The 27,564-nt window shown below is 40.6% G+C and overlaps 2 protein-coding genes across 2 annotated transcripts in view; both read left to right on the forward strand.

Moving 5' to 3' along the window:
* LOC306754256 (testis-expressed protein 2-like) overlaps positions 1-14,262 on the forward strand; it is a 28,778-nt gene extending 14,516 nt beyond the window's left edge. The window contains exons 3-13 of the mRNA XM_079238198.1: positions 1,471-2,984; positions 3,902-4,102; positions 4,949-5,264; positions 5,382-5,623; positions 5,807-5,968; positions 6,452-6,557; positions 10,758-10,872; positions 11,655-11,768; positions 11,971-12,180; positions 12,552-12,672; positions 13,440-14,262. Of these exons, the coding sequence (XP_079094324.1) occupies positions 1,494-2,984; positions 3,902-4,102; positions 4,949-5,264; positions 5,382-5,623; positions 5,807-5,968; positions 6,452-6,557; positions 10,758-10,872; positions 11,655-11,768; positions 11,971-12,180; positions 12,552-12,672; positions 13,440-13,559 (3,198 nt within the window). The 5' untranslated portion in view covers positions 1,471-1,493 and the 3' untranslated portion in view covers positions 13,560-14,262. The remainder of the gene's footprint in view (positions 1-1,470; positions 2,985-3,901; positions 4,103-4,948; positions 5,265-5,381; positions 5,624-5,806; positions 5,969-6,451; positions 6,558-10,757; positions 10,873-11,654; positions 11,769-11,970; positions 12,181-12,551; positions 12,673-13,439) is intronic.
* Positions 14,263-15,732: 1,470 nt separating this feature from the next.
* On the forward strand, positions 15,733-27,317 carry ccdc40 (coiled-coil domain 40 molecular ruler complex subunit; the record flags this gene model as incomplete). Its single annotated transcript, XM_079262302.1, has 17 exons — positions 15,733-15,775; positions 17,596-17,729; positions 18,536-18,619; positions 18,914-19,133; positions 19,413-19,570; positions 19,676-19,798; positions 21,079-21,197; positions 21,324-21,585; positions 21,668-21,832; positions 22,177-22,422; positions 22,576-22,789; positions 22,880-23,049; positions 23,128-23,219; positions 23,332-23,452; positions 26,308-26,483; positions 26,572-26,731; positions 27,075-27,317. The coding sequence occupies 17 exons, from the start codon at positions 15,733-15,735 to the stop codon at positions 27,315-27,317; spliced, it is 2,730 nt and encodes a 909-aa protein (XP_079118428.1).
* Positions 27,318-27,564: the final 247 nt, after the last annotated feature.

The raw sequence follows: 27,564 nt of genomic DNA on the forward strand, positions 1-27,564 counted from the left end.
CGGAATAACTTTCTGTCTTTTTGATCGAAACTTGTCATTTCTAGCAGCCAACAACTCCTGGGAGTTTCAGAGTTGTGATTCTGCTCACAGGAAAAAGCAAATATTTAAAACTTGTAGGGATTTTAGGACTTAATGTCAGAATCTTGATGTATGATAGCCCACCGCACAGCTAAGGACCTTGCAAAATGCCTTTTCATGTAAGCCCACCTTTTTGTCACTCAAAGCCCAAAAAGTTCTGCTTTAATTAGGCGATGACCATCACTCATCATTTCCTATTTACAAATAATGCCAAGATTGTTGTGTTGTGTGTTAATAAGTCCATTTACAACTGAATGTCCTCCACACTGGTGCTATTGTGTTGTTGTTGACGAAAAGCTGGTTAGCCAGGGACAGAGGTGGCTGGCACACTGCCTGACTGGCTAACAAGCTCACTCATGACCTCTGTCACAAAGAGTGGTTAAGTTGCATCTATAAATGAATGAGCTAGCATGACCTCATGCCACCTCCGCTGTCCGGACAAAGCACAAGGACACCAGTGCCAGATGTCAACAAGGCAGGATCGTGATTATGTTTTCACTACCAGAGAATGTGATGTGACTGAAACAAGAGTCAAAAGTTTGATCACATTTTGCTGCCAGACAACTTATCTCCACAATATTAAATTAAAAATATGTTGTCTTGTACCAGGCTTTTTCTGTGCGGTGTTAAAGATGCCTTTTGTGTTTTAAAAGAAGCCATAAATGAGTTTTGATGGAGGAAGCGAGTAAGTAAAGAACGGCCCAAAAAGGAATTATTTTCGTTTTAATTTTAAAAATAATCCTTTAAAAGTATTATTTGTGTTCAGTATCTCCAAATAATGTTAAATGTATTGCAAACTGAATGTAGGCTGGTATAATAAACTATGCTGGTGTTTTCTTTTCTGCATAGACATGTAGTAGCATTGTGGAGTTGATTGCTCTACATGTGCGCCTCATTTTTCATATCTTTGACACTGAGCTGAGGATTTGTTCACAAACACAAGCAGGTAGAAACAAGACTCACGAGACAGATGAATATTTTGGAAAATAACTGTTTGATAATCAAAGAAAGCTTTGTACATATTTTGTTCTGTAACAGTTATTAAAGAAATAGATGTTTGATTTAGAAGAAACTGTACAAAAAAACCCCATAATGTTGGGTCTGTATCAAATACGTTTACTGACTTGGTGCAAAACAACGTCCTCGAGGCATTTTGTTATGACACTCGGCAGTAAACAGTCATCTCTTTTCAGTTTATTATCTGGCTCCTGGCAGTGTCTCTGTTGTGTGTGTGTGTGTGTGTGTTTTCTTCTTTTTAAACATATGCCATATTGTTTTTTAAGCAAAACAGGATTATTAAATCGTAAACAAGTGCCAAGGTTTTGTGAGTATTTTGGACAAACAGGTAATTGTTTCCTCTCTAACGTCGTAATCTCTGTTCCATCTTTGCAGACTGATTCGGTGGGAGAAGTGAAATGACCAGCCAGCATCCCAGCCATGCAGAGAGCTCCCAGTCCACACATAAACAGCAGCCACCTGCTGTGGCTCCAAAGCTTCATGTCCAAAGGTCGCTGTCGAAGGACTCGATTACCATCCACTTCTCAGCTCTTGGGAAGGAGGAAGAGAAGGAGGAAGAAGAGCTGTACGCTACAACCGTCTCCAATTCCTCAGCTGCTCAGGGAGACTCGAATGTTGCCGTGGCCTTAGAAGTCAGAGAGGACATGTTTCAAGGAGCGCCTCTGAGCTCAGCAGCTGGGGTCGGTGCCATCCCCGAGCCGTCCAAATTTTCTCCGAATTCCAGAGATCACACAAACCGTTTTCCCGCGCAAAGCCCGTCTTCGCTTACTTCCGAGCAAAAGGCCTCAACTAGCAATTCTCCAACAAAATCTTTAAGCTTTCCCTCCAGCGATAAACCTTTTCTAGGTTTGGTAAAGTCGCTCTCCTCCGATGCCGAGTCCCGTGACACGGTAGCTTCTGCTCCGACTTCCTCATTAAGACACAGGCAACTCATGAAGAATCTCGTCAAATCTCTGTCCTCTGATACATCCCAAGACTCCTCTTCCTCATCCACATCCTACCGTCTTCCAGATTCTCGCCTTAACCTCCTCAAGCAGTTTGCACAGTCCCGCTTGCCATCTGCTGCCATGGCGTCAGCTAGCGATTCCAAAACCACCCCCTCCACACCGTTAACCTCGCCTGATAACCGGAGCTTCTTCAAAGTCTCAGAAGTCGAGGCGCGACTTGAAGACACCAAGCGGCGTCTCTCGGAAGCCATTGCTGAGCCACTTCAGATACTGAGTAAGATCATGGATGAAAAGGGCAGCAGCCTTTACCGGCCCAAGGTGCTCTCAGCAAGTGCCACAGAACTCTCAAACATCACGTCGCTCAACGGTCAGCTGGAGAGCAACAACAATTGCTGCATCAAAGAGGAAGAAGGATGCGAACTGGAGGCGGGAAGCCCAAACAGCTGGACCTCTGTTACCGCGGAATCACCCGGTGACCCCCCCGCTGACAACAGGAGCCCCAGCAAATCATCTCTACTTTCCATGTCTGCGCTTGCAAAACAGGAGGATGAGGAGTTTTGCATTTTGTACAGCGAGGACTTTGAGAATTGCACAGACGGTGCTGATGGAACGGACAATACTGGAACCGGTAGTGAAGTGCCGCTTAGTGGTGGTTCTGACCCGAACAGTGACGATGAATGCGAAGGAACGGGACAGGCGCCTGATATTCCAGTCTACACACTTGCGGTCCTGACTGTTCTGCTCTATGGGTGTTTTGTTTTACCTTTGCCAACGTACATTGGAGGAATGCTGCTTGGGACTGGACTGGGTTTTCTTTTAGCCATCGGTGCTGTGTGGCTGACTGGACCAAAATGTTCCTCAGCCAATGTTAGACAGTCCAGGAACCAAAGGAAGCTGCTGAACATGACCAGGTTGGATATCAAAGAACCAGAAATCTACAAGGTCAGTCATTTTGTTGTATTTTAATTTGTTCCGATCTCATTAGTCATTTTTTCACTGTTTAGCTATTTTGCTGGGGTTTTTTTTGTTTGTTTGTTTTCCTGCTGGATGTCCAACAGATTAATTAGTCTCATGTTCTACACAAGTCTCTTAACAACCTAGTATTTGAAGCAGGTGTGCTGCTGCAGGGACACATCTGCAGCCTGCCGCGGACTGGCTCAGGCCGTCCAGAATTGGTGATCCATGAGCTATGCTGACCAAACTAGCTAAATCTTTGAAGTGAGATCTAAAGATGAAGATCTTTATATTAGGCTCAGATTTTATGGATTAAGTCTCTCTGTTACTTGCGCATCAGCTTGGGGAGATGTAATATTTATGAATGTTGACATGACTGATTGGTCACGCTACCTACTTAAGACAGCTTTTTGTCATTAACTCTATAAACTGTTGTTCAGAAACATAAACTGCTGTTGATAACTCCTGCTTCATTTGGTTTGTATACATCCCCATTTGCAGGGTAGGGTGTTCATAATTACCAATCAGTATTTTCAGATGCCATTCAGAATTCCAAAGATCATGCACAAACACGCAATCTTACAGAGTAAAGATGCCAATCTGCCTGAATAATGAGATCTGTCTTTGTGCATTTAGGTCTTCTGCAAACATTCACAATACTCTCCTATTGTACTCTGGTGGTTATTCACTCATTATCCGAATCGCTTAGTCTGATTAAGGGACAGGTCATCCGTCCATCGCAGGGTCTCTGGTGGTTAGCTGAGTAGAAAACATCCAGTCTGAGTCTGTCTTTCAGCAATGCCATTATCCTACTGTAATCAGGATTTCCACACTAATCCGCTCCTCTGGTAGAAGTTTTGATAGTAGCAAACGTAATGTAAATCTGTTTTATGTTTTCTCTTCAGGGCTGGATGAATGAGATCCTAAACTATGACCCCGAGACATACCATGCCACACTGACACACTCTGTGTATGTCCGGTTGGAGGGTTCCACCATCCGGCTGTCTAAACCCAACCACAACATTGCCCGCCGTGCTGCACACAATGAACCAAAACCTGATGTGACCTTCATCAGTCAGAAGATTTATGATCTGACCAATAGCAAAGTATGTTTTTCCATTTCTAATGTTGCCATAAAAAACAAGTTGATATTTTATTAACAGATTCATGTTTTCTGATTATTTTATGTTAAGGAGTGTTGCTAATAAACAGCTAAGTCTTGTAAGAGCTGCTCAGTTTGGGATCATTAAATCCATGATAAGAAGGAAAATCAATTCTGGAAAAGTGGCAAACTTTGTTGTGTGGAATAAAAACTTCAATATTTTAATTAATCATCTTTTAACCTTACCATGCAAGAACAAAGGAACTTGTTTCAGCAGCTTCTCTGAACATATTCATTGTATTTAGTGAATATATAAGAAAAATGAAATACGGTATAAATGAAGCAGCAGTGCATGAAAAAGAGGAAAAACAAAGGCATAAGTTTAAATAAAAAAGTTTGTGTAATTTACTGACAGTAAGATTTGCAAAACAGCAGATTAACTGGTGACATGTGAGGGTGTCAAAATTGGGTACAAAAGAAGGGTGGGGGGGTCTACATTTTGTTTGACATGGATTACTTCCAGCAAGACTTTATAAACACAGTCAAAATCTTGGATTAACAGTGTCTACATAGATTTTCTTTGTAAAACTGTAATAATTATTATTAGAAAGTGATTAAAATGTTCATTAAAAGCATGGAACATACTTTTAACTTGTTTTGAGCATGTTGCTGCATCACGTTTAAATGTTGTGGTTTCAGCATACATACGTACATGTTGATCAGTGTAGACTGAAAGAATGGCTTTTATTTCTTATGTTTCTAACACAGATGTTTAAATAAAGAACTAAACTATTTAAAAAGTGACATTCATCAGAGATGCAAACAAACCCCTATCTCCATGTCTTTTCAGGTATATTTAGTGCCTCAGAGTCTGGCCAGGAAGCGAATATGGAACAAAAAATATCCCATCTGTATTGAACTTTGCAAACAAGACGACTTCATGTCAAAAGCAGAAGGGGACCGCTTAGATGCCAGCGAGCCCATGAGCACAAAGGACGGAGGAGATGGAACCAGAAGAGCGTCACTCTCCTCCAGCAGAGATCCAACCCTTTACCTGTTTGGGAGAACTGGGAGAGAGAAGGAGGAATGGTTCCAAAAGTTCCTGTCGGCCTCTAATCTAAAAGTGGACTTAAAAAAAGCTCCTTGTGCTGGGAGCAGCAAGAAAGGTGACTGGAAGGGTTGCTTTTACCTCCACTTATCATAAAGTTCAACTAAAATGACCTAATTTGGACAATTATTCAGATATTACCTCTTACTCCTCTCTGATGTTTGCTTTGCAACAGCCTTCAGCGCTAACAGCCGCAGCAGCAGCCGCAACAGCCTGGATGAGGTGTTTGCATCTCAGTCCAGATTAAAGGACTCAGCAGCCCCTTCTTCCAGCCCAGGAGGCAACACCAAAAGCAAGTCTCTGTTAGACTACAATGTCTACATGGGCTCGTTACTGCCAAAGCAGCTGGCAGCCAGCCCCACAGCTGGCAGCCCTGCTCTCCAGAGTCTCCAGAGCAGCCCCGGGGCTGATAAGAAGGTAGCGCGCATTTGTATTCCTCCCAAACCATTAGCATACTTTTAAGGATACATTTACAGTACGGTAATCATCATACACAGCAAGCGGCTAATCTAATGAATTATCCTGGCAAATATTTAGCTAGAAGTTAAATAAGAGGATTCTCTTTCCTCTTCTAGTCTCTATGCTAACTCGTGTCCTTAGCTTCAGAGCAGCGCTTCAGCTCAGGTGCCGCCCAAGGGAAAAGAGGATGCTGTTGCCTGGGTGAATGCAGCGCTCGGTCGAGTCTCCTGGGACTTCCTGATGGAGCCATACTGGGCTGAACTGGTCTCCAAGAAGATTCAGATGAAGCTCAGCAAGATAAGGGTGAGAGGAACAAAAACCCATTACATGTTTTTTTCCCGTTAGAAGGGAAACTGGTTGAAAGAAAATGGCAGTCATGAGGGAACATTGAAGCAGAGAAAAGTGTGTTTATATGGCTGTTTGGGTTTCATGGTGTTCCAGTGTGGCCTTTTAAAATCCCACAAAGCTTCATATAAAGTTTAAGATTAGCAGATAGACAGAAAAAGTAGAAAATTAGGATAAAAGTTCTTTATAGTTCATTTCTTTTTCCTTCATCTGCTCATTGTCTGAAGAGTGTCTCTGACGCAGACCCGCCTGGCGCCGCAGGGACTGGGACAGACACTTAAAACCATAAAATGTGATAAAAGACAGTCATCTGTGTGAAATTTATTGTCAATGATTTTTGTCCAGTGTTTTCTTTACAAGTATCCTTTTCCCTCTAAGTTAAAGCTGAGATTAAAAACTGTGCAAAATGATTCAGGCCAGTTGTGTGCTTGTCTCTTCCAGCTGCCTTACTTCATGAATGAGCTAACTCTGACAGAACTGGACATGGGCTCAGCCACTCCCAGAATCCTCGGAGCATCCACTCCCTATATCGACTACCGAGGCACGAGTGTATTGCATTCATAATTCACACACACACGCACACACACACACACACACACACACATATATAAATGGATTGCAACCTCACATTTTGCCAGCGCGTGTTAGGGTTGTATTTGTTTGGTTTCTACTTTTTTTGTTTGTTTAAATTTCTGAAGAAAATTGTCCAACACCCAGATGGTTTATAAAAAAAAAAAATAAAAAAAAAAGACGTATTTTTGTTTGGTGAAAAGCTGAAAAGCCAGCAGCTGTGATGGCGTGTGTGTGTGTGTGTGTGTGTGTGTGTGTGTGTGTGTGTGTGTGTGTGTGTGTGTGTGTGTGTGTGTGTGTGTGTGTGTGTGTGTGTGTGTGTGTGTGTGTGTGTTCATGCTCATGGCATGGGCAGCCTGCACATTGTGGAGGCACCGTTAACGCTGAAAGGTACGTAAGTCATCAAATTCAAAATAAGTCAATAAATTTGCCAAAAATAACTAAAGAAGCTCATCTGTTTAACATTAAATATTAGAGATGGGAAAATCGAATCGAAAAATGGAAAATCTGGATTTTTTTTTTTGCTTCACAATTTTAAAATCGATTTTTTGTTTTGGGAAGAAAAAGATTTTTTTTTTTGATAAATAAATATAATCCATTACAAAAATTTTGGCGTTTTTATTGTTTCTATTGATCTTTTAACTTGTAATCTTGGGCATTATGGCAGCAGAATGATGGTCTGGCTACTGTGTTGGTTTTCTCAATTGAAATGAAGAAAAATGACAACCAAAAGCAAAGTTTTATACATTTTTTTTTTGCTTTTAATCTACAAAGATCAGCAATATCGAAGAATTGTGGAAATCGCAATTTAAATCGAATCGGCACCCAAAAAATCAGAATCGAATCGAATCGGGACAAAAGCATATCGTCTCAGCCTTATTAAATATATTGACTTTGTTGTGTATTTATTTGAATGTAGGTTAAAAAGGATTTTGGAAATAGTTTTATTGTGTTTTATTTACGTTTTACACAACGTCCCAACTTAATTGGAAGTGGGGTTGTGAATGTGAGTGCGGTCGCCAAAACACCATAAACAAGACTTGGGTGATGTGACCACATCTGGCTCGCAGAACACTGGCTGGAATTCACGTGCAACCCAGCAAACTGTGGACCACACACACAGGGGACATGCCAGAATCCAAGCCAGGCTGATACAGTCCTCTTCTGGGCCAAACAGGACTTGCCAGCACCGTAACGGAGTTAAACCCAGATTCGGCCCACATGCTGCCTGGCCAGATTCATGAAGGTGTTTTCAGATGAAAACTTGTTCACATCTTTGCTCAAAGACTGATGAATGGCAGCTTTCTTGTAACACTCGTAATAATTGGTGTCACAAATCCTGCTAAAACACATCTCAAGTTAAATCCATGTTTGCATTATTCTGCTGGAATTTCCTTCCCTAAGCGGTCTGAATGCAGCACAGGTTCTTCTTTTCAGCCTGTGTATCGGATCATTTAAGGCCTTGCAGTGATTTCCTCCTCATGACCTGTTGTAATCTTTACGCCTAAAGTCTGATGCAACATGTTTTTTAAAAAGATATTCAGAAACTTGAAGGGAAAGTCGATCATTTAATGGAAAAAACAGAATTTTTAACATCTGAAATCATTTTGATCTTGGTTAGTTTGTTCTGAACGTTCAGGTTTTTTTAAGGCTTGGCTAATAAAGGCTCAAGTTTCAGCGTGTGTGTGTGTGTGTGTGTGGTGTGTGTGTGTGTGTGTGTGTGTGTGTGTGTGTGTGTGTGTGTGTGTGTGTGTGTGTGTGTGTGTGTGTGTGTGTGTGTGTGTGTGTGTGTGTGTGTGTGTGTGTGTGTGTGTGTGTGTGTGTGTGTTAGTTAGTTAGTTTTGATCAGTAGGAGCTGCGTATCTCCTCCTGAACCCATAAAGACCTGATGCAACACATTAATATGTCTGGCCCTGGTGAGATGGAACCTCAGGCCTTAATGCTTTCTGCTTCTGTGAACATGTTTATTTCACATGTTCATGACTGCTGCTCTCTTCCTCCTTTTCTCTTCCCTTTATGTTCCCTTTCATTTTTTCTTCCTGTTTTTACCTTTATTCTGTTTTTAGTCAGTGTCAGGCTTTCCTCTCCGCGTTACGAGTCACTGCCTCATCGTTTTATCACCGCTCCTCATATCTCCTCATGATGAAAGCTGGAGGAAAGTTAACCTCAGACTGAAATAGAAGCCGCGTTTTCACAAGAGTTGCATCCAACACACCTGAAATACCCCGTCAGACGTCATCCGTTTGTACAGAGGCAGTTTCACTGATGGAGTTTGCTTTAGATGCACTTAAAGAAAAGAGCTCCTGAATATTTTGATGTGTTTTAAATAGACTGAGCTTCTCCAGATCGTCTACAAGCAGCCACAGAAACCGTTTGGGCAGGAATCAGTAGGAAGCGTGTGTGAAGTGTGTTTTAATCATGTTTGGCTTGTGATTACAGAAGTTATTAAGCTTCTGTAATCTCTGTGTGTGTTAATATTTGGACGTCTCACCTCTGCAGTTACTGCTCATTTCTAACTTTATTGTTCCCTAAACCCCCCTGGTGATGCGGTCTGTTGGCTTTTAGGAATTTCCTCTGAAGTGATGGTGGCTGTTGCTATGCTACACAAAAGCAGCTTGACCTTTTGACTTTACAGCTGTTAAAACCTGCCCTGGTCCAGATGTTTGCCTTGTTTACAGCCACACTGCCCTGTCAGATTATTCCAAGGTTTACAAAGTTCAGGAGGATCCAAACATTCACTCCTTTTTATTTTACTCTGACTTCACACTTTGATTCCTCCGCAACCATCTGCTCGGTGTTTTCCTCTGACGCATTGTGTTATGACATCATCTGTCACATGGGGCTGAACGCCTGGTTGCCATGCGGCAGGTGTTCAGGCAAGAGCAGGTGGGAGAGGCCCGCCAGTCTCTGGGGGGTTTGTCTCTGCATGGTCTGGCTTCTCGCACCGCATCACTCGATCCCGTCTGAGCTGTGTTGTTACAACTTTTTACCACTACTGGTGAGAATAATAATAATACATGTGACTTAAATCACATGTCAGCGTCACAGACTGCAAATTATTAAATAAAATATGATGAAATAGGCAGCAAATGTTGCCCTGTGAATTATTTTCCTTTGTTTGTTTTAAAGGTTTACATCATCTTAACAGCTGCTATCCTCCTCTCTGCACACCTCCTACGCTTTTCTGTGCTTTGCTAAACCTTGTTGCCCTCCAGTGGCAGAAAGAGGAACCACATCTGTATGCATCTGGAGTAAAGATCTTTGTTGTGAAGAGAGAGGAAAGCACAAACAGGGAGGAGGGGCTTATTGATCACCAACGTTTTTATCACTTCGTCTCTCCATTACGCAGAGAAAAAACTTCAGAGAAAAATGGAGGAGAGAGACAGAGGTGGAGGAATAGTTTGTTTTAGCCTGAAGGGCTCAAAATGTCTTCGTTGTGTCTGTATTACATACAAAACAGAAATGTGTAAAAACACTGTAATATGTGTGTAATATGCTGTAGAAGAGCATGTTCTACCTTGTCTCCCGAGTTTTCTTTAGTGTTGATTTTTATTATAATCTTTTGTATTTCTGACAACGCAGAGACCACTCTGAAACTCAGTAAGTTTCTCCGGCTTTGACTTGTTCCCCAGTTTGTTTCCATTTCTCCACTAAAGATCCAGAAATTGGCTCCAGTTTGTCGTCAGACTGTTAACCAGAACCAAGTAAAGAAAGCACTTTGCTCCTGTTTCAGAATCTTTTTTTTAATAAGTTTTAATTTCTTTAACTTAATTTTTTTTTAAAGCATTTTGTGACATTGTTTATCTGACTTTTTTCTAAGCTTGTACGTAGGCTGAGATCCTCCAGCAGAGGATTTTTTACTTCTTCCAGGGAGCGTTGGGCGGTCAGAACACCTGAAGTCTGAAAGAAAACGGCCTGAGAGGATCCGTTTAGCAGAGCGTGTCTCTCTGAAATCTCTTTGTAAAGCATCTTTTTATAGTTGAGCCTTTCCGGATCCCAACTTGACTGTTTTTAGTGCTTGATCGACTTCGCCAGATGGTTTTATTTTAGATTATATTAGCTTGTTGGTTTGGTTTATTTGTTGGGTTTTTTTTATCTTTATTTTAACCAATGTAGTATGAATGTTTATGTCTAGAAAAGGCTTTATAATTAAAGATTGTTGTTGTTTATTTTCCAGGGCTTTGGTTCGACCTGGAGATTTCCTACAGCGGCTCCTTCCTGATGACCCTGGAGACCAAGATGATCCTCAATCGACTCGGGAAGGAGGGAGAGGGGGAGTTTGGCAAGGAAGGGTGAGATCCTTCACAACATGCACGTTTTACAGGAGATTTGATGTGATTTACAGCCCACACCCCCCTTCTTCTGTGTCCCCTTTGACTTTTTAACTTGGTGTTTTAATGTCTTTTAGTTCTTATTTTTAAAAAATGATTTCAGTTCTTCTCTTCTTTCCTTTTCTCGCCGCTGCTTCTCTTTGGATTCCACCTTTATGCGGCTGTTACTGGGATTTTTCTCTCCTTTGGTGAGTGCTGCCTGACTTTCAGCACAGTTGTTTAGTTTCCTAAAACCATCTAATGCCTCATTTGATCAATTATTCATTTCTTACAGCGTTCAGTCCTTTCATCCATGCATGTCTCCTCTTTCATCAGTCAGACAAGTTCCAAGAGCAGAAACTGTTTTTTCTTCTCCGTTTGTCGTAAAATAGTGAATACTATTGTGCCGTTATGACTGTAAGAATCTTAACTGAGGGAATCGGTGCTGATTATAAAGCTGCATGTTGTGTTGGTGTTTAAGTGACAGGAGTTCAGTTCCTCCAGGGTTACAGCCTGCCATGAAAGAAGTGAGCCAGTTTTTGTAAACCCTCATCAGAAGTCACGTTTAGCTTTAGTTACACATTGTTTTACTGACAAAACAACAACCTAACTAATCCATCTGGGGTTTTTTTCAAGGCTAATGTACTAAAATCACTCAAACACAACGTCTTCAAACACCTACTATCTCTGCATGTGAGGGGTCATCAGCGAACTGAGATACCGTTCACACGTGTGTCTCATTCAACGCGTTCATATGCATCCAGATACAGGCCACGGACTTACTGCCTGGCTGATAGCGACGAAGAGTCATCCAGCGCTGGTTCGTCGGATGAGGAAGACTCCTCTGAGGTCTCAAATGATTCCACAGGAGCAGAGGGGTGAGATGGAGTTTGTTCTCTTCACTTTCTGTATTTATTTTCATAATCATAAGCTTTAAGAATCTGAATACACACCAAATAAACATGCTTTTCTGTTTTAGGTTGGTATTTTAACAGGGACAATGTCTTTCTGATGTGATCACTGAAACAGGCCTGGTTTGGGGGGGGAAAAAAAGTCTTATCTTCCTTCTAATCAATACAGTTTGGTGGGAGGACATAAACCAAGCAAGATCATGCGCTTCGTGGACAAGATAACAAAGTCCAAATACTTCCAGAAGGCCACAGAGACGGAGTTCATCAAAAAGAAGATGGAGGAGGTGTCGAACACGCCCCTCCTGCTCACTGTGGAAGTTCAGCAACTCCAAGGAACGCTGGCCGTCAACATACCTCCTCCTCCCACAGACAGGATATGGTACGTGAAGGAAATGTGGTTTTTCCCTTATATAATCAGTGACACAGCATCCATGTTTGTCAGAGGGATAAACAGTCCCATTTTCCTCAGACGGCTCACTGACAGGAAAACAAGTCAAGTCTGAAGCGAACAGCCTTTCTTCAAGTCGGCTCCTAATTGTTCCCATCTCCTCCGGTGTGTCAACAGTTACCGAGTCACAAACATTTTTCTCACATGACGGATAATTAACTTTGAACCTACACAGTGAGGGTGTTTGTACTGGGAGCAAGTAAAACCCACTGTGTTGCTCGATGCTGTTGCAGTACACCGCTGCCCTCTGCTGGTGGGAGGTGACCACTGCGTTTTTCACTCAGAGCTGTTTCCTCTTGCAGGTACGGCTTCAGGACTCCGCCGCGCCTGGAACTGAAAGCTCGGCCTAAACTTGGAGAAAGAGAAGTCACTCTGGCTCATGTTACCGACTGGATAGAGAAAAAGCTGTACCAGGAATTCCAGGTATTGTTTAAGACTACGGTTATTTAACTCTGATTTGCATATTGGGTTATAATTGGGCTTTGCTTTTAAGAGTGAGTCGAGTTTGTTATGATGCAGCGTTTCTCATGTCGAGATGGGTTAACAGGAAAATAAACCAGTTGCTTTATTTCCTCTTTCATTTGCTTTTCAGTTTTACTTTTGGATTCGCAGCCTTTCAGTAGTCATACAGATGATTGAACTAATGAGGAAGTTGGACAACTTTAGGACATAAAACATCAGGACTGAAACGATATGCTTTCGTTTCAATTCCAATCTTTTGGGTGCAGATTTGATTTTAAATTACAATTCTCACAATTTTTCAATATTGCTGAATTTTGTAGAGTAAAAACAAAAGAAAAAAAAAAGTGAAACTTTCTTTGCTCGTCTTTTTTTTTTTTTTTTTTTACTTCAATTAGGAAAAACAACGCAGTAGCCAGACCATCATTCTGCTGCTATCATGCCGAAAAAGACAAATTTAATAAAAAGATTAATAAAAACAATAAAAATGACAAAAAAAATTTTTAATGGATTTTTATATATTTGAAAAAAAAAATCTTTAGATTTTTTTTGTAAAAAAAAAAAAAAAAAAAAAAAAAAAATTAAAATTGTGAAGCAAAAAATCCTGATATTCATGTTTTGGATTTGTCCCCCCCCCCCCCCCACCATGTAAAACGTCTAAACACTGTCACACAAAAGCCTGGAAAGGTTGACTGAGCGCTGTCTCCACATTCTTCTTCCTGATCTTTCAGAAAATCCTCGTGATGCCAAACATGGATGATGTGTGGCTGACCATCATGCATTCTGCCATGGACCCACGCACAGCCGGCGGACCCTTAGTGGGCCCCTCGGTGGACCCAGAGCCCTCGTAGTGTCAGCGAGACACCACCAGTCAGCCTTGAAGATTGTTTACAGTATTGCCTAAAGCTTATGAAGTCTCCAAACGGGAACAAGAACCAAAGTCTTTAGGTCTGGCGCTATCGTAGGAGAAACACATTCCCCTGGTGAACGTCTCACTCACCAGGAAAAAAAAAACAACATAATTTTTACAGGAACAAGATAAAGTCGACCAAGTAGACACTAAAGACAAACTGTTGCTTGCTGCTATGTTAAACTCTTTAATGATAAAACTGAAGTACAACTGCAATATGAAGGCGAGTCGTGTTTCGTCGTTAACTGGACGCACATTGACTTACTAACTTGTATGTTTTGTCCCGTGAACACCGTGATGTAGAAGCATTCACCAGACACCTTACAGCCTGTCGGAGCACGGTCTCTGGGCTTAGTTTAGAGCTGCAGTGCCTGGAGCAACGTTGCAATGTTTAAAATCAGATTTTTATAGGGATGCAGGTAAACATTGAAAGGCTCAAATACTTGATGTTATGTTTGTTTGCCATGAAACATATTTTTGTTTTTTCTAATCAGGTGTTAACATGCAGTATTCTTATGTGCTGTGACCTTGAACACCCTCTTCTATTGCCAAACTCCCGCCTGCTATGCCACTAACGCCATTACCATATATGGAAGTGATGCTCAAAAGCAAAGGATGAAGTACAAGTGTCATTCAATGATTGAAGTGCTGCGTAGGCTTTAGTTTGACCCTGTATAAAGACTAAATATGAAAGTGTTTGTTTGCTAAGGAGTCTGAGGCCTCTGACACGTCTTTGAATGTACTTACTTGGATTATTTTTGTTGAATTAAAACAGTTCTTTCCTGGTTATGTTTTGACTGGGATATGCAAAAAAATTGCACATATTTTCTTTCTTTCTACTTACATTTTTAAAAGGATGAAACACTATTACATGTTATTTGTCATTACTCTCACAGAGTAGCGAGTGGTGTGTCTGTTCGTACATCACTCGTACTTAACGGTGTCAATGTTGACGATGTTTGGAGAGAATTTAAAGAGCCGACTTTGAACAGGAACTGTGCTTGAAGAATAAACCTGCCAGCCACAATGCGATGTATGTAGACAGTCACCTCGCAGGAGTTAGGTTGAAGTTGAGGTACACAGAACATCATACAGGTCAGAATGGTTGGCGTTGGATGTAGGTTTCCATGTCTCCCACCCAAAAAGAAACGCATTTTAACCGTGTTTCTAATCAACCGGCATCCTTTTCCAAGTTGGATTCTGTGTTTAAAGGTACGCGTTTGCATTACTAAGCAGCATAGGCTCATATTTGCAAATGTATCACAATGCAAATATTTCCCTTGTTTTCAGGAGTTTTCTCCTTTTTATTGATTTTCAGCTCATAAAGCAAAGTAGCACAGTGGATTTTTACTTGTTCATTTCTGCCTTGGTTCATGTTTAAGTGTTTTTGATGATGTAAAGTGGGTTTTGGTTTGTTTTTTTCCTATTTCTTTTGGTAAAACCTGAATGAAATGAGACTTTTGAATATAAATGAAGAGCATTACATGATTTATATCTGTGAATGATGAATGTCTTTCTGGCATTTACATGTAATTTTAAGGCCAAATTCAGTGATTGTGTTTCTGCCTTATTTAAAGAGCAAAATAAATCAATTAATGACACACCTTTTGTGTTAAGTTTTGGAATTTTTGTCTCTTGTTTGTCCTAATTAAGCTAAACTTGCTGACTTTTTACCATTTAGGATGGGTTTATTGGAAGCAGACCTGAAAAAATTACCTCAAATTATTACAATGCTGTTGAGGTGGTTCATATTTGTCGGAGTTCAACATGTTTTCTACATGAAACATTGAAATCAAACTTCATATTTATTTGACACTTTTCATACAGATGCATTGCAAAGTTCTTTACAACATAAAAACAATTTCACATGCAACCCAAACACACAACCCCACCTTTCTTCGTACCAAAATAAAACTCTTCCAGTTACGGTCTCTATATCTGGCTTGACTCTACATTAATAGATGCCACTTATTTATTTAGCGCTGTTTGGATATGTTGAACTAAAATTAGAGCTTTTCACACTATCTATTCTACAGTCATTTGGCACGTTCACTTACATGTGTAAAGTGGTCTCTAACATAAATATCCTTTGGGTGGAAGAATGCTACACAGACATGGAGGAGAACACGCGCTGGTTCAAACCTTCCCTCAGCAGAGGTTCGAACCAGCAACCTTTTTTGCTGTGAGGCAAAAACACCGCCATGCAGCCACACACACACACACACACACACACTGATGCAATGTATGGGATTAAATAATGTAAGTGTTGCCAATAGTGCCACCAGAGATAATACCACATTTTATTGTAAAATTGTACAATTATATAATGGCCTAATATCTCTAGCAGCATTCAGTTGTCCTCAAGTATTCATACCTTCCCAATAAAGAAGGACAAAAACAGCTGCCTATGATATAAGTGGAAATTGTCAAAAGTAATAATAGATAAAAAAAAAATTATGACATTATCTTCTAATTAGAAATATTTTTAAATAAAGCAAACCATTATAATAAAATACTTTTTTTTTCTTTAACTCGATTAAATGGAAAAAAAAAAAAACAGTGTCTTACGTCACTAAATTCTAATTTATCTTTTTTTTAATTCCTTTTTTCAGTCTCAACTTATTTGATTAACTGTTGTAAATTCAGTCTTTTCTTTAATGAAAGAGTATGAATAACTTTGAGGACGACTGTACATAGCCCTTAAGGCCCATATCCTACGTTAAATATACATGTTATATGTGTGGGGCAGTTTAATCCGACAATATTTAATCAAGTAGATTTATTTGGATTAGCCTAAATCAAGATATATAAACTCAAACTTTATTTACAAAGCACCTTTCATCCAAAGAGCAATTTAAAGTGCTTTCTATTATCATAGAAATCCATATTAAAAGGCAATTAAAAAAAAAAAAAAAAAAAAAAAAGCAAGCCTTTACGCAACAAAATTATATAATCATAAAAACACACTTGAATTTTCTTGAACGCACGCAAACTATATTTGCACAGAATAGGGCAGGATATGTAAAGTCCAGTCCCAAATTTCTGTCTCTTAACTGAATGTGGGTGTTATGAATAAAAATAAACATTTGGCTTGTAGCTGTTGTGAGGAAACGATAAATTAGGGATCACCAGGAGCCAGCTCACCCAAAGCCACCATCAGAGGTACCTCCACAGGGACCAAACTTACATAAAACCCTATATATATATATATATATAATAATATATAATAATAATAATAATAATAATATATATATATATATATATATATATATATATATATATATATATATATATATATATATATATATATATATATATATATATATATATAATATATACACACACATATATATATATATATATACATATATATATATGTATATATATATACATATATATATATATATATATATATATATATATATATATATATATTATATATATATATATATATATATATATATATATATATATATATATGTATGTATATGTATTATATATGTTAGGAACAACTTGTTGAATTAATTAGACTACGTTTCCACAGTAACATTATCGCTGCTGACCATAAATGATCACTGCGCATGCTCCTCCAGCGGAAGTTTACAGTTGCCTGGTAACGGCTTCCAATTCTACAGTCAGCTGTGGTAAGTACAGTTTTAATGTAAAATCAGTCTAATTTCAATACTAAACTGCATAATATTGCATTTGTAAATGTGCCCTCCTTTCTTCCAAGTCTTAATTTTTTCCCCAACCTCTATCGGCAACTACACAGTCCTGCTACTAGTCACGTCTAAGCTAATTACTGATGGTCTTATGTAGATGGAGGATGTTTTGTTTTCTGCTACTCACGAAGAGCTGGTAAATTTAAAACCAAAATAGGTTAAATAAAACAACAATGTGTTTCTTTCAGCTTGTCAGAGAGAAGACACTCTTACTGTGAATGTTGGTTTATCTTTAGCACCGGTGATCTATTTTAGGTCCGATGCAGAACGGAGAAGATAAAGAAGGAAAGATGGACAATTCCGTCCAAAACGATGAAGAAACTAAGCAGCAGGATGAAAGGGACGAAGCTGCAGAAAGAAGTAGAGAAACTCTGCCACTTTCTCAGGAGGTAAGACAAAATATGGGCAACAGGAGTTTTATTTTAGTTAGTTACCACTTTATCCACTTAATGACACATTTCTCCAGGTGCATTGATGTAGTACAAAAAGGTAACTGTTTTTCAAGCTTTTAGAGGGTACCTCATATGATCTGTCAGCACCGCAGTCTGATGACCTCATGCAGCAGTCTGGTGACCTCATGCAGCAGCCTGATGATCTCATGCAGCAGTCTGGTGACCTCATGCAGCAGTCTGGTGACCTCATGCAGCAGCCTGATGATCTCATGCTGCAACCTGATCCAGATCTGAGTTTAGCAGGTAAATGCTCCCCTGCTGTCAGTCACACCTTTTGACAGTTAAGAGCCAAACATAGTGACAAATACGGCCTTGACACAAAAATCAGTAGAAGTTATGCGTTGTCAATTATTCATAATGATTTATGTCCATTATTTTTTTTTATTACTGTAAACATTTTTCCCCATTGTCGCACGTGTGATTGTTTAATTAAGTCTGTTATTGTGTATTTGTTTAAGTGCCGCCAGCACTTCAGCTGTTGAGTCCTAACACCACAGAAGACATGGAGGATCAGGAGTCATCACAAGAGGAAGAGGAGGAGGAGGAGGAGGAGGAGGAGGAGGAGGAGTTTATTATTCTTGATCCAGAACATGTTTGTAGCCAAGTCTTCTAGCTATATTACTGAAATAATATTTGTTAAACCGATATTGTTTTCCAACTAATTTTCAAAGAGAACATTCTTTCCTATGGTACACGTGTCACATATCTGTGGTATTCTGATTAGGGTTTCATGTCATCTCCAGACTCTGATTAAAAGGTTTCAAGCTGCTCTGAGTGAACTGTTCAGCAAAAAGCTGGAGAGAAGTGACCTGGAACTGAAAGAAAAGGTAGGATACTCCTCCATCAAAGAGAAGGACATAAATATGTCCAGAAGATGGTGCTGTTCATTTACAATCATTAGAAAAATAAGATTAACTCATTTGTTGTTTTACATTTCAATGTTTTGTTGCCCCTGTAAAATGACAAACTTCATTAAAACTAAGTGAGGGATATATGAGTGATAAAGGAAATTAGATGCAAACTGAGACAATCTGACTGTGATTGAATAACAGATTTCATGATTTTCTATTCCTATTTGCTTGTTTTGTTTTGTTTGTTGTGGTCTCCACCCGTGATCCAAGCTGGGATTTAAGAAAGCAGATGCCAGCCTCATTCAGGATGTCGGTGTTAAGACGTTCAAGATTCAGGAGCATCTGGCCAGAGTTCAGAACAAACTGGAAGACAATCATCAGACAAAGGCAGAAGCTGAAGCGAAACATCGCCAGAAACAAGATCACCTGGAGGCAACAGAGAGCAGACATTCTGCTGTGACCAGCCAGAGCTGCCAAGCTAAAGCAGAGGGTAGATCTCACTGGTCCTTTAGAGCTCGTTTCCTGGTGCTGATCCAGGATCAGATTTCACTCTGAACTCTAATTTGCTTCAAATTGGTGTTCAAAGAGCTGTGATTATTGATTCATGATATTCAGAATTTCATCACAAAGCAGGTTTTATACGTTGAGTAGTTTGTAATTTGATTAATAGGATGTATAATATTTAAGCACCTAAAAGGCTGGACCGTCCCACAACATGAATCTTAACTAAAGTTAAAGGCTTTACAACAGATCCTTTAATTTTTCCCAGTGACTAGGCTACAAGCAGAGTTGGACAAATTCATGCAGCACCTCTTCATCACACAAGGACACACTGAAGAGCTCCACTCCAAAGTCAAAACTGTGAACAGGCAGAGAAACAAAATGGCAGCTGAGAAGATTCGGGCAGAAGAGAGAAAACTGAAGCAGGTGCTCCTGCATTCACATGAAAAGCTCTGATACCAGTACACATTGCCTTTTTCTGTCATTTACTCCTGTTTTTTTTTTTTCTTTTAAATACTCATGGATCATCAGGATTTGTATGTGAAGCATCTGACAAAGGAAGTGGAGAGGCTGACACAACAGATCGCCATGTATGAAGTTCAGATCGCTGCTCAGGCAGAGGAGACACAAGCAACCAAAGAAGCGCTCTCTGAGGTAGCTGTTGTTTATAACCGCTAAGAAATGCTAAACAGTCACACGTGGGCTCACCTCTACAAACAAAGATAGAATAAAACATATGTTTTAATGTGATGCACTATTACTGTCAGAAATGTATTTTCCATAGAGACGTTTAAACAGAACAATACTTAAACTATAGACATAGTTTACACACAGTACTTCAACACACATGACAAATTATCTAACTAATACACAAATATATCACAGACTACACACATACCTGTAAAAAAAATAAGAAGAAATGTGCTGAATTATAAATGTTACCACAGAAGCTCGATGCTAAAGTGTTGGACAACATTTATAAACTGCACATCCAGTGAAACAAAAAGTCTTCATTTCCGGTGTTGATCAGCCTTCTGTTACTTTTCTGTCACAATTCACAAAGGAACATTTACGCATTGAGACCTAGAAGCTTGTAAATATCACACGACCACATGAAATGTGGAACACAGAGACAGATTGTGTCAAATAAATGATAGTCAACACTACTCAGAAATTTCTGTCATTATTTGATCAAATCAAACTTCTATATCCCCAAAGCAGAAAACATGGTACAATCCTATAAAACATTTGTGTTTTTACATTAGTTACAAAAAAATAATACTTCATTTATAGATCCTTCATACTGAGGAAAGAAAAGAAAAAGCTTGCTTATACTTTGGGCTTTGATGATTGTTTTTTAACAGTTTGACTGAATATAAACAAATAACATATAAATAAATAAAGCTTTTCAATATTCTGCTTAGTTTTGGTTTTAAGAGCCTCAGTTGCAGCTTTTCACCTTCGTTTGTCACATGACACACACATGCACGCTGCAGTCAGTGTGTGTGCAAACCCAGCTGAAGTGATCGTTGATAATTACACTTGACAGTTGCTGTTATTACAGCAAATCTGCAGAAACCTGCAGAGTGGGAAGCCAGTCAGTCTCACACAGACACTGTGTACAGTCTGACAAATAAAAATCCATCACACGCTGAAGGAAACGTCACTAGGGAATGTTTTGTCCATACTCCACCTGTATTGGGACATTTTATAATAATCATTAATCCATTCACGCCATGAATCTTAGATCTAAATGAATCCAGCAGCGTTTTCTTCCATTCCTTTCTTGTTTTCCCCTGATGGTAAAATATTTTAAATTAAGAGACGCAAAGCTAAACTTACGATGGAAAAAATTAAAAAGGAGAACTGTGTGATTGGATGAAGTGTCTCAGTAAGATCAGCACCTGCACATTTCTGGTTCTGTCGCCATGCAGGCTGAAATGAAAATGGACTTGCATCTGATCGGCGATAAATTGCTGATGCAGCAGTGGAACAGCAGCCTCCTGAGCAAGACGAGACAAGTTGAGGCATCCAGCACCATCCAGGATATGCGGTGAGCAAGAGAAGACAAGACAGCGTCATATGTCTTTGTGTTTAAGTGTGGATGAAAAGTCTGACTCCATGAACCCCAGCTGGAATTGAGGAGCTGACAAAAACGTCCTCTGCTGTTTGTTCCTAGTTTGGTTGAGCATCAGGTGATGTTGTTGGACAGAGAGATTGAAAGTTATACAAAAAGCATCAGGCATGAGGAGGATAAAAGTGAGGCGCTGACTGGACAGCTGGAGTGCTCCAACATGGATTGTGGCACTTTTCAGAAACTGATCCATCAGAAAGGGACGGAGCAGGAAGCGCTGCAGGCCGATTACAGCACCTGCCTCCGCATCGTCCACGAGACAGAGCAGACTCTCGCCACGCTCACAAAGGTTTCATGCAAACATCCTGTAACTGGGTTTCAGTCGGCTTCATCTTTTTGTTTTCACAGTGTCTGCCCTTTTTTTTTCTCAGGAAACTGAAATCTACCAGGCTGAATTGAGAGGTCAGAGGAGGCAAATGGAGAAACAGGATGCCGTGCGCCTTGAGCTGGAGGACAAAATCATGACTCACATTCAGAAGAAACTCGCTCACAACAAAGCTGCAAAATACTCCCAACAGCTCACTGCTAAAAAGGCCACAGTCAAGGTTGAGAAGGTAAAAGACCAATCGGTCTGAAGGCTTCCAGTGTTGGAGGTACAAAAACCTCTAAGCTTAGATGTGGTTTGTTTGTGTTCCCGACTTATTCTGATTATTTTTCTGTTCTGCTTTTACTATTTACCACTGAAAAGAAAACACTATAGGCTCTTATCTTTTCTTTTTGTTGTTGTTTTTAACATCTTTTCACCTTAATCAAAAGCAGAACATTATTAGGTTTGTTTTTAATCCTTGGAGGGATTCATTTGCAGCTGCAGAGCATCATCCTGAGGGACCGTTATCAGTCAAACCAAGGAAAACATGTCATGTCAACCTGCTGCTTTAATCCCTGTCTTCCCCTTCAGACGCGTTGCTTGCAGCAGCTAGAAAATGAGATGTTTGCAGTCAAACTGGAGAAGCACAAGGTCGACCAACACGTGAGCAGCCTGGACCTCACTCAGCAGGCCTTAGAAGAGGAGGTTGCCAAGTACAACAAGTTACTGGCGGCAGGTCAGGCCAGGCGCACTTCGTGTGTTCAACTCATCGAGCAGAAGCAGACGACGATCTTCAACTGCAATAACAAGATTTCTCAGATTGTGGCCAGCACTGGGGTGAGGAATCTTAGGGGAAGCTTTAAAGGCTAACAGGTTGTTGTGAGTGAGACAATAATGAAAAAAAACTGGCATTATTTCATAATAAAAAAAAGTTTGCAGTTCAACAAAAACTATATTCTGCCGTTGTCATTTGTGTGTTCTCGCTCCCAGCATGAAGACCTGAACCCACTGCAAATCAAGCTCCAGGAAATAGCAGCTCAGATGGAGGAGCTGGCAGCACGCATCAAGAGTGATCAGCAGCTGTGGATGAAGAAGCAGGGCGCCATCGTGGGACTGACCCAGGAGATAGAGGCCAACAGCCGGGAGATGCGCAAGCTGCAGCTGCAGTACACTGGGATGGAACAGAAGAAAATACGCTTGGACAGTACGCATCACATGCAAGCATGCATATACACATCACATGAACACAGTTTGTGTTGTGAAACCATTAAGATTCAATAACACGAGTATTTAGGTCAGACCGAGCTGGAGGAACGGGAAGAGGCGGAGCTGGAGAGCAACCTGAAGACTCTGAGGAGAGACGTGGTGAAGCTGGACACCCTCGTGAGCAAGAACCAAAAGCTCAGCCAGGCTCTGGTCCAGGAGAACGCTTTCATGGAGACGGATTTCCTTCACAAAATGAAGGCATGGCTGTTGTTGATTTGGAGCTTTTTGATGCAGTTTGATCATGAACGATCATTAAAGATGAAACTTTTCCTGTAGGAATCTGAGCGGAAGTCGATCAAAATGCAAATGAAACTGGAAGAGACGCAAGAGGAGAGAGAGAAGCTCCTCAGCTTCCTGCTGGAGGCCGAGTCAGTCACATTTTTATTCTCTTTTTGTTTAGTCTGAGTGTGTATTTTTATGTCCATATGTTTGCTCGCGCTATGAGATTTTAAAAAATGGTTATGCATTTGTAACCTGCAGGCAGCAGATCATGTTGTGGGAGAGAAAGATCCAGATTTTGAAGGAAACCCGTTCAGTTGTGGACTCAGAGATTCACCAGAGAGACATCAAGAAGCTGAAGGCTGACATACATTTTATGGAGGTAAACACGTCTTACAGCGTGGTAATGTGGAGACAGTAGTGATGCTGAGTCTCCATGTGGCTGTTTGCTTCTCTAACGACTAGGGGCGGGAAAAACGAATCAAAAAATCGAAAATCTGGATTTTTTTGCTTCACAGTTTTAAAATTGATTTTTTTGTTTAAAAATCTTTTTTTCCCAAAGAAATAAAAATAATCCATTTTAAAACGGCCGCACATCATCGCCACACATTATCCATGCTTGGCATCACAAGGATTTTCTGAAAGATCAGGAAGAGTAATGTGGAGACAGCGCTCAGTCAACTTTTCCAGGTTTTTGTGTGACAGTAATCAGACATATTTTATATGGGTAGGAAATCTAATCGTAAAAATCGAATGTCAGGATTTTTTGCTTCACAATTTTAAAATAGATTTTTTTGTTTTAAAAAAAAAAAATTTGATTTTTTCTTTCAAATATATAAAAATCCATGATACATTTTTTTTTTTGTCATTTTTATTATTTTTATCGATCTTTTTACTTTTCTTCTTGTGAATTATAGCAGCAGAATGATGGTCTGGCGACTGTGTTGTTTTTTCCTATTCAAATTCAAGAAAAATGACAAGCAAAAAAAAAAAAAGTTTTTTATACATTTATTTTGTTTTTGATCTACAAAAATCAGCAATATCGAAGAATTGTGAGAATCACAATTTAAATCGAGTCGGCACCCAAAGGAATTTGAATCGAATCGGGACAAAAGCATACCGCCTCAGCCCTACTAACGACACTCATGTACATCGTCACTGTGGAGTACTAATGCGTTACTATGTGTCACTGTAACGTACTTTTGTCAGTAACTAATTCTGTAACGCTTTGCTCTTTAAATAAAGTAACTCAGATACGTGACGGTGCGTTTGTCCGTTACCAGATAAAGTTATCGCCTTCAGCCAGCAGCTTTTTGCTTCTTACTGCTGCAACCGTGATGCAGCAGGACATCGGCAGTGCTGCACAGTCCACTTTCTGGGTTCGTTCCTCTATGAAGCTGCGTGGAAATGTTGCCAGTCGCAGGTTTATTTAACTTGTTTTCTGAAGTGTAGTTGTTTACTTTGGCTTCCTCTGGTCCCTTTGTGAAGCTGTCATGATTCTGTCACCTCTGTCCACAATGAGGCACGAACGCAGCATCCCCTGGATGTTGTGAAATGGGAAACGTGAATGCAACAGTGCTTTTTTTCTCAGGAAGGAGGAACTAATGCCCACAGCCGTGTTTCCTTGGTCACCATCTGGACCAAAACGCAAACGCCCTTCCCCACACACACACACACACACACACACACACCCAGCTTCAGTTAACAGAACGACAGGGACAGACAAAGACGAAGGACATTCCTAAATAAAAATATAAGTTTATTTGAGGATTCATTGTGCACTTTTAAGGACATTGTTATAAAAAGTAACAAAAAATCACTTTTAATAGTAACTTTTTGGAATAAGTAATGAAATGAACAAAGTTACTTTTTGAATGAAGTACCTGGTGACTGTAACTAGGACAACACGGTGTGTTCCACTGAGCTTGTAGTCAGACAGGGAGCATCTTTTTTCTTGTTGCCTCTCCTGTGAGTTATTGGGGGTGAAATTTCCACTGGCAAACAATTGTTTACAGCAGTAAACAATCAAAAACAAATGGGTTGGTGTTGAAATACTGGTGAACACATTTAAAGTTAGTCTTTCAAGTTAGCATGAAGTAAGGTAGCATGACAATGTGAGAGTTATATTTCCCAGAAAGTAGACACACAGGATTCTAGTGCCATCAGAAATACACTCACTGTCCAAAAAAAACCCAAAAACAGACACACACTCTCCTATTTCATCGCCCGCCCTTAGCTTTGATTACGGCACACGCGTCGTTGTTTCAGTAAGCTTCTGGGTTGGGGTCACATTTATTTCCATCCAGAGTTGCATTAATCCGTCTCCAAGATCTTGTATCGATGGTGGGAGAGTCAGACCAGTATGCCGAAGCCATCCCCAACAAATCGCAGAGATTCTCTGTGTGGTTGGGGTCTGGACTCTGTACTGGCCAGTCCATCTTGGTAAATAATGTCTCACACTACCCGGACCACTATTTCACAAGTCTGAGCCCGATGCGTCCTGGCATTGTCATCTTGGAAAATGGCTGCGTTCGCTGACGGACATTCACCTGGTCATTCAGGTATTTGGCCTCATTGTTGCTGAACCCAGATCTGCCAGGAGCAGCAACTCCAGATCATAGACTGTCCCCACAGGCGTGTACAGCAGCAACTAAACATTTCCTCCTCTTCTCATCTCATCGCTCCAGAGTCAAGTCTGCTCCCTAAAAATGAAAGCTTTTTTCCCAGTTAGCTTGATGGATGAGTGGTTTTCTTATGGCCGTCGAGTCCAAATCCTTTCTGTTGCATTCATGTTGTGCATGTGGAAATGTTCAGATTTTCACTGTTAAACATCATCATTGTTTCCACCACACTTCTTCCTGAAAGATGATGGTCTCCCACCATCCTTCCAGTCTCTGATAAGGTGCCGAGCATTTCTTAACCCAGTTTTAGTCGTTTCAGCATCTCCTTAGATGTTTTCTTGAACTGATGCCAATAATTGGACCCTTCTGAAACAGATAATTATCTTTTTATGACCACAGAAAGTGTCTTCCAAGAAACAAGAATAGGTTGGAGTTAAATAATGCGCTGCCAGCTGAAACATAATCATCCATGCAGTCATTTTTAAATGAGAGACGTTTGCTTATTTATGTAATTTAACGCAATCAAAAGAGTCTGAATCTAAATTTACCTTCATGTTTGTGGACTCCGCTCTCCGTGTGTGTGTGTGTGTGTGTGTGTGTGTGTGTGTGTGTGCAGTTACGAATCAGCCAGCTGAAGAAGCAGCAGGAGCAGCTGATGAGGGAAAGCGAAGCAGCTGTGGCGAGGAGGGGGACCCTGATGCTGCGGGAGGAGGCCATGGCACAAAGCTCCCACAGGCAGAAAACAAAGGGAGAGCTGCAGCGCTGCAACGACGGCCTTCAGCACAAGATCAAGTTAACGTTCAGGGTGAGAGAAGAGGACTGTCAACGTTATGGCAGCGACATTCTGCATGCTGATCAGACGGTATGTGTGTGTGTTCAGGAGGTGGCAGAGTGTGAGCAGGTGTTCAGGGAGCTTCAGCAGAGGACAGGTCAGGGTCAGCGACGGTCTCACGGAGGCGAAGCAGCAGCTGGGAGAGCTGTTCTGCATCAGCAACACCCTCGACTCTGATACGGTAAACCTCCAGGACGCCAAAGACAGGGTAAATATCTTCTACAAGGTTTCAAACACCAAGTTGTGTAACTGTTTCCTACCAGGATGTCCCAGGTCGGGTTTACAGACAGGTTTTAGTCCGAGTAATACATTAAAACTGGTAATGTGCCAGTCAAATGTCAGAACTGTCTTCTGTCTCAAAGTGTTACACGACACTTCAAAGAAGGGCGTGGAAGCTTTTTCATTTCGATGTGATGACATGTCCGTGAATTTACAGACTTGAGTATCTCGGTTTCCAGCCGTTCCCACTGCTGCCTGTCTGCACGCTTTGCCGTATGCGTCCCAATATTCAGAACCATCTGCATTTCTTGTCACATTTCATGTGTTTCTAGAACCTAGCCCACCTGATTACGCTGCAGAATCGCAATAAGAGGCTGCAGGGAGTTTGTGAAGGCACCTACAAAACCTCGTCCACCAGCGAGACGGTGGACGCCGCTCTGCAGCGCCAGACTGAGAGCACGCAGGCCGTCGCCACCATCGTGCACCGTGTGTGTGAAGAGCTGGCCGAGCACCGGGGGCCACTCCGCCTGGTGTCACAAGCGCTGGCAGCACACACTCACAAACTAGAGAAGTGACCAGGTCATTTAATGTGTTTACTTACTTTTATGGTTTAAATAGAAATGATGATACTGAAACATTATCAAATAAAGAATCTATAAAGAAAGACATTTTTTGAGTTTTTTTAAAGCCCTTTTTAGTCATAAATACATTTATGTTTAAGGCCTGTCAGAAGGTGTTGACCTTTTATTTTCTCTTTACGTGGTGTTTCACAGTGAATCTGCAGGTTTCCAGAAGATCTTTCAAAGTTTGGAAACTCACAGC

Source organism: Telmatherina bonti (assembly GCF_933228915.1).
Source record: "Telmatherina bonti genome assembly, chromosome: 3".
Lineage (NCBI taxonomy): Eukaryota > Metazoa > Chordata > Actinopteri > Atheriniformes > Telmatherinidae > Telmatherina > Telmatherina bonti.